The sequence below is a fragment of the Abramis brama genome (assembly GCF_963993115.1).
Source record: "Abramis brama genome assembly, chromosome: 1".
Lineage (NCBI taxonomy): Eukaryota > Metazoa > Chordata > Actinopteri > Cypriniformes > Leuciscidae > Abramis > Abramis brama.
This window is the reverse complement of record NC_139963.1, coordinates 51,222,510-51,235,810: the sequence shown is the minus strand read 5'-3', so window position 1 is coordinate 51,235,810 and position 13,301 is coordinate 51,222,510. Positions and strand designations below refer to the sequence as shown.

The 13,301-nt window shown below is 36.2% G+C and overlaps 1 protein-coding gene across 6 annotated transcripts in view; it reads right to left on the bottom strand.

Moving 5' to 3' along the window:
* Window positions 1-709: 709 nt before the first annotated feature.
* LOC311087005 (GTPase IMAP family member 8-like) overlaps window positions 710-13,301 on the bottom strand; it is a 38,403-nt gene continuing 25,811 nt past the window's right edge. For all 6 annotated transcript variants that reach the window (XM_084120262.1, XM_084120261.1, XM_084120264.1 and 3 more), the window contains one exon: window positions 710-11,433. In XM_084120262.1, coding sequence (XP_083976388.1) covers window positions 9,416-11,433 — 2,018 coding nt within the window. In that variant the 3' untranslated portion in view covers window positions 710-9,415. The remainder of the gene's footprint in view (window positions 11,434-13,301) is intronic.

The window sequence follows — 13,301 nt, the reverse complement described above, 5'->3', positions numbered from 1 at the left end:
TGCACATTAAGTATAACTAATCCTGGATTGCTTCACAAAAGCTTCGAATTAATAACCATACATGAAAGTGGTTTGACGACAATGGGCTGCACAAATAAACGTATTAATTTAAATTGCGTGATTAAAACAAGTTGATACAGTGGAATTTGCTCAGTGTTAATGGGTGGACTACAATTAGGCCTATCTGTAAAATGCTGCTGCAAACATATTTTGCTAGGCTACGTATTATTAAAAGACTAGGCTTTTATATGTTATACTGATAAAATACTGATTTATACTGATTATAGCCTACACTGTTAACCCTTGCTGTAAAATTCTGACAATATTATACCATTTTCCATTAAAACAGTAATATACCGTAGAAAATAAAAGTAGCCTACAGGAATATACTGTGAATTAACAGTGCTCAAAGTCGACACTCAGAGGCTGTTTTCCCAATCACACCCTATACCCTCATTCACTATTCTCTACATTAGTTCACTAATATAGTCCACTTGAATGAAAAGAAGTGAGTGAATTGAGACACTGATGAACACCTGATAAGCAGAATCACTGAAGGACAGAGAAAAAAGAACAGAAAAAAGAGAAACACAAAAACTACAACTGACTTCCAGCCACACTGAGTGTGAAACCAGTTTACAAACCAGTTTACGATTATTTCTTTCATACATGTACAAAAGTTCTTGTTGAGAATTAACAGAGATTTAGTTATTAATAAAATTTGTTGTCACCATGATTGAGATCAGTATTTGCTTTAGTTGGTCTCTTGTCCCTGGACTTCTTACCATTCATCTCTCTCTGACTGCTGTAACGGTGAGTTTATAAAACACATTTGTTATGGCACGAAAAAGTCAAGAGGAAGATGATCAGGTGTTTTTTTTTTTTTTTGTGATGATGTCACAATCATCCTGGACATGCCTGATTTTCAGATTTTCCTGTATATAGTCATTGAAATTATAGTTATCTCATATTTAGCATATATCTGTGAATCTACAAAATGAAATCAATATTTCTGTAATCAGGTCTTCTGAAGAATATTGTAATCATATAGTGCATTCAATTTTATTTTACTCCTGCTTGACTCAGACACACACAGATATCAACAATCAGCGTATGAATCTCAACAATGGTGAAAAGTTTCATGTCGCAATGCATGCTGGGTTCCAGGATAATATAAAACTCCCAGCATGCACTGCTGCATGAATAATAATAATAATAATAATAATAAAGAAATATTGCCACCATTGTTGAGATTCATGTGCTAAATTGTGATATCTCAGTGTTTCTAAAACACAGTGTAGCTCTGTTTCTCTGGCTATGCATCATGTGTTAAAAAAAAAGAGTCATTGTATCTTATTGCTGCGTTTTCACAGTGGTGCTAATGCAACACTTTTGATTGAGGATTAAACTCTGAATAAGTGAGAATGAATTCCTTAGTGAATGAACAGGCAATATGATGATTTTGTCATCATAATCATTATAACTGCAGTCATTCATAAACTGTGTGTGCGCAAGTGTGACTTGCAAAAACACAGCTCAAGCAGCAAAAGAAAAACTAACGTTTTAGCATCAGCATCCCAACTAAAGCAAGCACTGATCTCTATAATGGTAACTTCAAACCAAACATTTTCAATTAAACATCTCAATAACAACTTCTGTATGACACAAATAAAGTCATACTGGTTAATAAAAAGTGTAATAATGTGTAATGGCTGGAAGTCAGTCGTAGTTATTGTGTTCCTCTATTTTCTGTTCTTGTGTTTCTCTTTTCTTCAGTGATTCTGCTTACAATCACTTACATATTCCCTTAATTATCTCACTGCATCGCTACTTTTTACTCGTAGTGTGGATTTCCCTGAGGGGTTGAAAGGGTTAACTGTGTAAGATAAAAAAGACACACCCACAAAATGTATTTTAACAGTAATAAACTGTAAGTTATAAAACAGGTTTATACTGGCAACACTGTTGCCAGTAGTTTACTGTAAAATTAATTTTTTGGGTCACCATTGTGCTGAAGAGTAGAGCCTGTGCTTCAGTCCAGGAGAAGATCTACAAACATTGATGATACGCTGCATGTTGCTTTATTTAACAGACAGTGACTGTGTAGTTGCTGATCCAGTAAAAATCTTTTTATGTACAATAGTTTTTTAGTGGTCTCAAATGAAAGAAGTTCACAGTAATACTTTGCTCACATTATTAATGCATTATAAATTTTAGTTAATACATTTAAATGACAGTTGGTCAATTTAAGGCAGTCGGTTTCTGCAAGTGTAATTAGTTAACTATAATTTAGTGCATTTTTACAGAAACAAACTAGATTACAGTAAAGAACTGTACAATTAACAGTATTTTACTGGCAACAGTGTTGCCAGTATTTTACTGTAAAAAAACCCGGTAAGGTCTAACAGTGTACTTCTTATTTTATTTGTATTTTTTTGCTGTGCATTTACCATCATTAACCAGCAGGGGGACTCAGCGCTTCGCATGCGTTTCAAATGATTTATTGAATGTTTTGTTGTGTAGTAATCCGTGTATCATTCGTTCAGTCGTTTTTTTATTTAATATTGAAAGTAGAAAAATGAGAAAACAGTTCATTTTTCGATTTTTCATTTTTTCCCAAAAAACGAAAAACAAGAATTCAGCTTTAGTTTTCGTTTTTCGTTCTGAGGTAGCAAAATTAATAAACAGCTTGATATTCGATTTCTACACATGGGCGGGAATGAAACGCCCCTTTCCTCTGATTTGTCAGCCGAAGATCAAACTGTCCCGTCATCAGTTCTTCCTCAGATCTGCACTGCAGAATAAGAGTCCTCCGTTGTGCGGATTCTTAACGCGTTTATTGCAACTTTTTCATATTTTTTTCCATCAACCAGACTAACGAATGGCTCGACACAAGTTCTCAAGTGCCAGGGGTTTGCTATTTTCCGAACTGTAAAGTCACGTTTTTTTTTTTTTTTTATCATGAACCACGCTGTGTTTTATTCCTAAGTGACTATATAATGCATTTTACTTAAAATAATCTAAATGTTGACTTTGAAGAGTAGGCGCGTCAGAAGGCTATTCACTCTATTTTGGTTCATTTTTGGTGTGCGCCAGAAAGATGTTCAAGGAGTCTGAGACGCAGCGCATCATGTTGTTTTCTTTATTTTTTAAAGGTCATTTGTAGTCATTTTGAATGTACACAAATAAAAATATAAATTTTACTGCTTCGAATGACAGTATTAAAAGACAGAATATTAAGTTATTTCCCCTGCTGAGCAACAAATCCAAGTGATGGCGCTGGCGCATTGCTCGCTCACACAACATCTAGGCCAGGGCTATTCAATTAGCTTCATTCGAGGGCCGGATTATCAAATCGAAAAGTTGAGGTGGGCCGGTGGGTTGGTTTGGGGGTTTAGCTTATTTATTGAAACATAACAGTTTCAATAAATAAGTTAAAGTAAACCTAAAAAAGTATGGTATTTACTTGAAAATGTGGTACCCAACAGTATGCAGATATATAAAACCATAATAAATAAAAACTTGATAATTTACAGCTGTGTACAACTATTTTCCTTGGAACAAATACATTAATTATACAAACTCGTAGCTGTTGGTGAGAAATAATAATTATTTTATTTATAATTGTTACGCTTAAATGAAAATATTCTGACAGTGAGACTTGATAACCACAGGCTACTCACTCCCACTGTATAAAAAAATGCCTAAACACAGGTTAAAAACTATACGCACCTTTACAAAGAAACTGACATAATTTCATAACAAACATTAATTATATATTCCTCTACCCACCTAATAAATCTAATGCAATATAAATCACTATATTTACTATTATACTGTATAATATTATAGTAAATATATATATTTACTATATTTATTTATTACTACACAGTAATTCAATATAAATATTACACATTTCTGCCCAACCATGGTAAATTACTACAGCACATTCATGGTAAATGTTTGTAAGGGTGATTAGCGGATTTAAAGTGTTCTAATTTCGTTCATGCCACAATGTTTCTTCTCCTGCTTTCCTCATCAGTCTTGTTGGGAATGTTGAGGCTGTTTCATCTGATTTAATACTAGTTAAATCGTCGAGTGATTTGTGGTTTGTAACAGAGAGGTTTCTGTCGAACTGAAAAACGCTTCCCACTGGTTGTCGCAATGCTGTTTAATAATAGTGCCCGGGACCGGAGTAAACGCAACTATTTGTTGTTACTGTACTGACCGAGAAACCGCTTCAGATGATTCAGTGACGGAGCGGTCCGAATGAATCCGAATAGTTTTAGACCGGCCACTTTGACGCTCTCGTCTCGCTGGCGGCGGTGTGAACGCACAGTTATGCAAGCGCGTTTAGAAAGGATCGAACTAAAAGAATGATTCATTCACGAATGATTGGTATCGCTGGTTCAGTCGACATAAATTCGAGACACATAACTGCTGAAATATTCGCACGTAAAACGTTTCTCAGGTTAATCGGAGCGAGTATCAAACTGAATTAGCCGCACCGCCAGGAAAAGAGGGGGAGGGAGGTTGGTGCCGTCGGGCCGGATGGAGATGATTGGCGGGCCGCATTTGGCCCGTGGGCCGCCAATTGAATAGCCCGGATCTAGGCTATTATCAGTTCACTTCTGGCATTGCTAACTTGACATCGCAGCCTATTCATTATTAAAATAAAACACAGTTAACCAAATATATAAAAAGTTATTCTGCTTAATTTAATTGGTCTGTTGTACAATATAAAAGCTGTGCTGCACAGTCCTACTTGCTGTTATTCCAAACTCATTTCCCTTGCTGTGAAGATGATGATTTAGCATATACATGTATATTGGGACTCGACTGAAGTACGAAGCCGTCTTTACATTACTAGTTAGCATCCAAATGTTACATTGCAAATATGGAAACTTTGGACCGAATGAGAGATGCGCGAAACCAATGTCCGTACAGTTTCAGTTTCAATAAAGGACATAATAGGCTATTATTATAAGTTATTAGGTTAGGCTATATTTTTATTATACGGGCTACTTATTTTTCATTCTTGTTGTTTTCTGAATACCATTCATTTAAGGATTTGACAGGCTACAGTAAGGGGAAGTAAAATACGCATAGACATATGTTATTAATAGCGTTTATAATGTTAATGTTGTATTTTATTTACGGTCTTTTACACTATTTCTGAATAGGCTAATAATAAAATGCGTTTGTTTCCCTCTCAACATGACCGTGCGCTGCGCGCAAGCGCACATCTTTGAGATATAAATTAATACATTTCAGAAGAGTATGTATTTTAATATCTCTGTTGTTCTCTGTTCTCCGGTTGTTAGATAGTCAGTCTGAATGACAGTTCATGCGTTTACGTTAAAATAGGCCTATTATATAGTCAATGCATTATTCTTTTCTTTGTGTATTAGTGTTAAAAATATTTAATTTACAACTAATTATATTGATTTATATCTTCATTTATTATTAAAAAAATAAAATAATTACTGGGTGAGGCGACCATGGTAGCCGTCACAGCCGTCATTTACCCTGCATACCCAGCTGATGCAAAGCGTATGTGAATTTATATCTACACAGAAGAAAGCCCTGTCTAGTCTATTCCCCAGTACGGGTTGTGTCGAACCATTCGTTAGTCTGGTTGTTTGATGAAAAGAAGATTAAATGTAGCCTAGTTGCAATAAACGCGTTAAGAATTTGCACAATGGAGGACTCTTATTCTGCAGTGCAGAACTGAGGAAAATCTTCGGCTGACAAATCAGAGGAAAGGGGCGTTTCATTCCCGCCCATGTGTAGAAATCGAATATTCAAGCTGTTTATTATTTTTTCTACCTCAGAACGAAAAACGAAAAATCAAGCTGAATTCTTGTTTTTCGTTTTTTTGGAAAAAATGAAAAATCGAAAAATGAACTGTTTTCTCATTTTTATACTTTCAATATTAAATAAAAAACGACTGAACGAATGATACACGGATTTGTAGTCTATATAATAAACATATTACTCAACATTCTCATTGTTGTTTAATGTTATCTCAGTCGAATGTTGGCTAATCTAATCTAAATCTATTTAAAAACTGCACGTTGTGTAAATCTAGCTAATAATGCAAACACAAGCATCACTTTTCAAATAATTTCATGCACTGTTCATTATTTAATTGATTTATGTTAATTTGATCGCTTTCACAACATCAAGTAACCTTTCCAATCAAACAAATCTACTAAGATTATCTAAAATTATTGTGCATGTCTGTAAGTTTAACTGGGAGGAGTTTCAATGAACAGAAAGTGAAAGTCTGAATCTGAAGCTTGTGAAAGACGAACATCTCAGCACGTAAATAAATCACGAGTTTATTTGAAGGTTAACAAGGAGGAAACAAAGTCTTAGTTTTATACAAGAGTCTAAAAAAGACAACTTCAACTCTTATCCAATGCACATAAACTGAAAGAGATTTGGAGAAGAGAAGGTGAGTGAAGAATCATGCTAACAGACATTATAAACAGGAAATGGTTTATAACAGAATACAAATATTAAGAACGGCTGCTGAACATGTCTCACACTGGAACTCGTTTCCAATAATCGAATTGAATGTTTTCAGTATTGACTCTGAGGTCAATAAATCTGGTTAGACTTTTAAAGTGAGAAGATTTTATGAAAAATAGAGAATTAATATTATATGAGCAACATCAGTAGCCGTGTGATCTCTCTCGTTAATAAAGTGCCACACTTTGGAGCGTCTCTGCTTATTTGTTGCAAGGGTAAATAAAGAACTGGTTCTTTGAAAACGTACAGTGTTTTTCTTTAATTAAGAAACATTTTAAAAATAGGCTAAAGGATATGTTTTTATGTAGGCTATTTATTTGAGGAGCAGATAAGAGCGTCTATAAGAGCTTGTATTTTTCGTCGAGGGTGAGATTTTTGACCAAATGACAGAAACCCACATATCAACACTGTTTTGGCCCAGATCCGGCCCACATCTGGCACATGTGGAATATTGATCTGGCCCACATACAGGGTGGAATGACGGCACTTGACTGGACCGCTCCTGTTTGCCAGATCTGGGCCACAAGCAGGCCATAGCAATGCCACATGTCAGCCAAGAGCAAAGAAATAAACCAGAACTGGACCTTATCTGAGCCACAAAACCTGTAAATATGGAGTCATTTCAGCCTTAATAAGCCTGTTAACAAGCACTGAAGGAAAGAAGAGAACAGAAAAAGAGACGAGCAGAAACACAATAACTACAACTGACTTCAGACACAGTCTCAGATGAAATCAACTGAAGAGAAAAGAAGACATTAAATCTGTGAAGATCTCAGCAGAGGAGGATTAAACAACTCCACAAACAGCATTACCAGCTTCACTTATTACTAACCAGGGTTGTGTTTCCCGTACAACGACGTAACTCGCTGCTTCACTACCATAGTACGATGTATCATTGGAGAAATCAACTAGCTGTCACGACTGTTTCCCGAAACCATGTTTTCGCACAGTGGTCGTTCAAACACCTTGTATGATGTCACTCAGGTGTTTTAATGAAACTGTTTGAGATCGAATTAACGCTAGATGTTTTGATATTAATTACAGACATCTGAAGACTATTTCTCATTTATCTCAGTTATTTTGCTTTATTTCCAGATTCGATCATAGGCTCGTTCTTACATAGTAGAGCACGTTCACACATGCACAGTCTTTAAACAAGGTGCTTTAAATCTCTTGACAAACTAAAAGACGTAAAATACATTTGTATGTATTCTAAATAAAAGACACAGGTTGTACTGAATGTCAGGTTGCTTATTTTGCTCAAGATAAGGATTTATTAAGTCCACATATGTCATGCAAACTAGAAACTGTGCTTCTAACCACACGTCGAGAGCTGTCGTTGCAACTAGTTTGCCAATGTCTGTTGATACAATGGTTTTGGGAAACACCAACTCATTGAACTATGCTGATAACGACAGAACATATGTTAATATATTTAAGTTACAAATCCTGTGTTACTACATCATGAGATTCAGCAGTATTACAATAACCAGTTTGAAGATTTAAACAAACACAAGCATAAGAGATTAATGGAGAGACTCACACAGACATCAACAATCAGTGTATTAATCTCAACAATGATGACAATCAAAAGTGCCATGCTGCAATGCATGCTGGGTACCAGCACCAAACTCCCAGCATATACTGCAGCATGAATAAATTATGCAGCTGAATTGTCCTTTTTTGTTTAACCCTAAATATTTGCTTTCATTTTTTGCTGTTATTTTTCTTGTGACAATTAGTAGCTTTTCTGTGATGTTCAGAGTTGATCTATCTGAATATTGTGTTGATTGTCACCGTTGCTGAGATTCATACGCTGATTGTTGATGTCTGTGTGTGTCTTGATGGATAAGCTTTTAGTGATTTCATCTTTGATTGCTGTAGTAACACAGGGTTTATAATGTTAATGTGCATTAGATTCTGGTGATTCAAGCTATTTCATGATGATTATCAACAGGTAACCATCATCACCTGATCTTCAGCTTCCTTTGCTGCAAGTCCGTTTGACAAACACACACTTCGAAGCAGCCAGAGAAGACTAATGTATATTAAGAGTTAAGAGTCCAACTAATGGAAACACTAATCACTGTTACATTCTAGCATCTAACATTGTCAAATTCATTACCATGCTTAAAGGACAAGTTCGGTATTTTACACGTAAAGCCCTGTTTACAGATCGTTTCTGATGAAATAGAACGGTTAAGATTAAAATTTGGACACATGCTGCTGTCCCGAGAATTTTAGGTTTATTTTGCTTCTTCTTCTGCTTCTTCTGTGTATTCAATGAAATGCCAGTGGTTTGCTTGCAATTGGCAAAGAATTGCATTATCGCCACCAACTGGGCTGGAGTGTCTATTATTCAAGCTCTCAACGGAAGAATCTACAGGTGTGAGACGTTTGGAAAAATAGATCCACAGTTTTACAACGAATGGTAAAACACCTGTTGGAAAGCATCTTTTGCAGCGATTTTTGTGTGAGCATATCAGTGAACACCCCTGACCACTCGGTGAGTTTCATCTCTTTGTAAACGAAAGTTTAATGCGTTTTAGGAAGGATTGTTCGAGTGCACCTATGCAACCATTCTGTAGGTGGGGGGGAAAGCGAAATAAACCTAAAATTCTCGGGACAGCAGCATGTGTCCAAATTTTAATCTTAACCGTTTTATTTCATCAGAAACGATCTGTAAACAGGGCTTTAAGTGTAAAATACCAAACTTGTCCTTTACATTTCCAGAGAGTTGTCATGATATATACATATATATTGGCTGTGGAGGTTAAGATGACAACTCCCATGAATCCACACTCATCCACAGCGCCTTCAAACTATGCCTTTGTTATGAATAAGCAACTTAATTATTATTTGAGCTGTCATGTGAAAATCACATAATGACACATTTTGATTTATCTGATTCCTCCCAAAGTTTTTCAACTTCTTCTTGTAGCTTTTCTAGTTCATCTCCTTCCGCATCTTGCAGGCGTTCATGGAGATTTTCAACCTTGCGTTCCCCTTTTAGGCGTTCATAGAGTTGCGTTAATACCCCTTTCTGGAGTCCCATGAGTTGATAGATTTTTTCCAGAATTTCATGTTGCTTCTGATGTTCTTCCAGCTTATTTTGGAGCTCTTCTTTTCTCCCTTTTAAATTATTTGTTTCTTCTGCTTGTTTTCTGGCTTCATCCTCATGTTTCTTCTTTATGACTTTTATAACCTCTTCATGTTTGGTTTTCATTTCATCTCTCTCTTTCTCTTCTCTTTCTTTTCTCTCCATTTCTCCTCTCTTGAACTCTTCTTCTTGTTTTTGTTTCAGATCTTCAATAATTTTCTCCCATTTCTTTTTCTCTTCTTCTTGTCTCTCATCATCTGCTTGTTTTCTTCTCTCCCACTCCTCTTTTCTCTCTTGTTCCAGTCGTTCATAATGTCTTTTCGTTTCAGTTGCCTTTTCCTCATATTCTCTCTCTTTTGCTTCTCTTTCTCTTCTCTGTTTCTCTCTCTCCTCATCTATCTTCTGTTTTTCTTCTTCTCTCTGTCTTTCAAATCCCATTCTTGTTATCTCCAGTTCTTCTTGTTTAACCTTCAGTTGTTCATCGTGTCTCTCTTTTCTCTTTCTTTCTTCTTCCTCTCGTTCTTTCATCTGTCGTTTCTTTTGATCCTCCCATTCTCTCTGCTGTCGTTTAATTTCCTCTTGAGTCTCTTTTCTGTCATTTTCAGCCTCTTTTATTTTTCTCTTCCATCTCCGTCTTTCTTCCTCTTCTTGTTCAATCCTAATTTTCTCCTCCTTTTCTCTCTTTTTTGTTTCTTCTTCTTCTTTCTTTTGTACCTCAGCCAAAATGAGTTCTTGGTCATGTTTCATCTTTTCTAGATTGTTTCTGTATTTCTCTTCTCTCTTTCTATCTTCTTCTTCTCTTTCTTTTTGCTGTTTTTCATACTGTGATCTCTGATTTGCAATCTCTTTCTGCATCTCTTCTATTTTTTTATTATATTCGAATCTTTGCTGTTCTTCCTCTTCTGATCGTCTCTGGTTTTCAATCTCTCTTTTCTCCTGTTCTGCTTTCTCTTTCTCTTCAAACTCTTTTTTTAGTTTTTCCTCTTTTTCTCTGATTTGATTCTCCATTTTCATTCTCTCCTCGTCTGCTCTTTGTTTCTCTTCCTCGAGTCTCTTCATCATGATTTCCTTTTCCCTCTCATATTTGGTTTGTAATTCTTCTCTCTGATTCTGCATTTCTCTCTCTCTCTCTTTCATTATTTCCTCCATTCTCTTTTTAATGGACATCTCTGCCTCCTCAAACATGCTGTTAGTGAAGTATCGACCATCATTAGTTTTCTTCACTTCTTCTATCATCTTCAACAGTTTAATCACTTGAGTTTTGTCTTGTTTTTCTCTGTTATTGAACACCAGGAATCTGTTTCCACAATCTCTGATCAGTTTCTTCAGTTCTGCAGACTTACTTCTCTTCACATAATCCTCTATAGATTTACCCTCAAGTTCGTCTCCTCTAGTGAACAGAACGATGCTGAAGTGAGCAGATTTATGACCAAAGATCTTCTTGATCAGATCTACAGTGTCTGCTTCTTCCTTTGTGAATCTTGCCACACTCAACACAATGACAAACACATGAGGTCCAGGTGACGACAGTGAAACACATTTCATTATTTCTTCCACCGCAAGTTCATTTGACAGTGTTGTGTCAAAGAGTCCTGGAGTATCAACAACAGCTACTGATCGACCATCAACTTCACCAACTCTCTTTTCACACACAGTCGTCACTGAATCTGTGCTTGGTTCACTCACAAACTCCTCTCTTCCCAGAATAGTGTTTCCTGTTGCACTCTTTCCACTTCCTGTCCTCCCGATCAGAACAATCCTCAGACACTCCTGATCACCTGCTTCACCTTCAGCAGCTGAAATCATGCAAGAATTCATGTATTAATATAATCAGGGGTGTACATAACTGGTGTGCAGGTGCGCATGTGTGGTAAAAATGAATGATTAGCACCAGAAAACATGGAGGGAAGCTAGCCTGGGTTTCCCCATGCTGCCTTGCTCGCAGCGCGATTTTATTCATGCTGCTAGGCAGTCTGGACACCATGGACCAGATTTTCCCCTGAAAAAGGGAACCAATCACAGAACGGGGAGGGAGCAGCAAGACGATGACGACACCGAAGCAGTTTGTTTATATCTATGGATCCAACATGGCATCAGACTCAACGTTACCTTCTACCCTCATATTTATCTTGCACAAACGGTTATATTCGCTAAACACCATCGTGTACAAATAAATCTCTGACCCATCGTCTTTTTCCTCGTCGAATTTCTGTCGCTCCACATACGTCATCTGGTATAATTGAAGCGATTGGCTATGAGCTACGTACAGGCGCATTTGATAGACATTCATAGCGCCCAATAAACAGCTCTGGGCATTCGTAAACCACGCCTCAAATATGAGGAAATGAACACGTGAAATCGAATAGAATAGAATGAAATATTGAATAGAGTGAAATCCCAGATAGCAAGCAACCATCAAAACAACATTAAATCAATGCTAATGTGTCAATGTTAACAACATTGAATCAACATCACTTTTGCACCCGCAATTAATGTTGAAACTTTTTGGAAATTTCTTCCATAAATCAATGGTAATGACATTGAATCAATGTTACAATGTGATGTTGGTTCATCCTCATGCTTGCACTCTCAGAAAATGAAACACAACTATAACTGACTTAAAAAAACACAGCCTGAAATGCAAATAAAAGATGACGATAAATCTAGAAAAGAGGCAACAGAGGCTTAGATGTCGATGTGTTATTGAAAATGTTTTAGTCACCATAAGATTCATATGCTGATTCTTGATGTCTGTATGTGTCTAAAAAAAATAATATTCCCTGTAATATATATTAAAAATCTAAATTCAGAATGTCTGATCTGTGCCAAGAAAGTACATTGTTGGTGAATATAGTCTATTATTAACAAATAACCACTTTTGGTCAGAGATAAGATTAGCAAATGATTCTAGTTTATGATGCTGAAAACTATATCACCTGATCATCTTTGTTACTGGCTTTTTTTTTTTATAACAAATCATATTTGGCAGATGCTTTTATCCAAAGTGACTTACATTGCATTTCAAGGTACACATTCACATTATTAACAATTCTTGCTTTCCCTGGGAATCAAACACATGACCTTGGTGTTGCAAGCACCAACGCTCGACTGTTTGAGCTACAGGAAAGCTTTATGTTTCAATTTAATTTTCAATAAAACAAACACCTAAACCTCTGTTAATTCTCAAAAAAAAACTTCTGCTGAGATCTTGAGATATTTATTGTCTTCTTTTATTTGCAGTTGATTTCAGGCTGTGTGGCTTTAAGTCATTTGTAGTTGTTGTGTTTCATTTTCTGAGAGAGCAAGCATGATGTCGAACCAGCATCACATTGTAACATTGATTCAATGCCATCACCATTGATTTTTGGATGAAAAAAAACAACAACATTCATTGATTCAATACGGCTAGTTAACATTGACACATTAACATTGATTTAACATTGTTTCAATGGTTGCTTGCTATCTGGGAAGTTGATCATTTGCATGTGATTTTAAGTCCTGTCAGTTTAAACATCAAGCGCAAGAAAAAGACAAAAACTCGCCACTGTTTTCTGAGCCACGCAGACGAACGTGAACGCCAAATTCAGGCCTCTCTCTCTTCTTTTGAGTTTGAACAGACACATGCACGCAAAATTAAGTCAAAATGCCTGTCTTGGCAAGTATC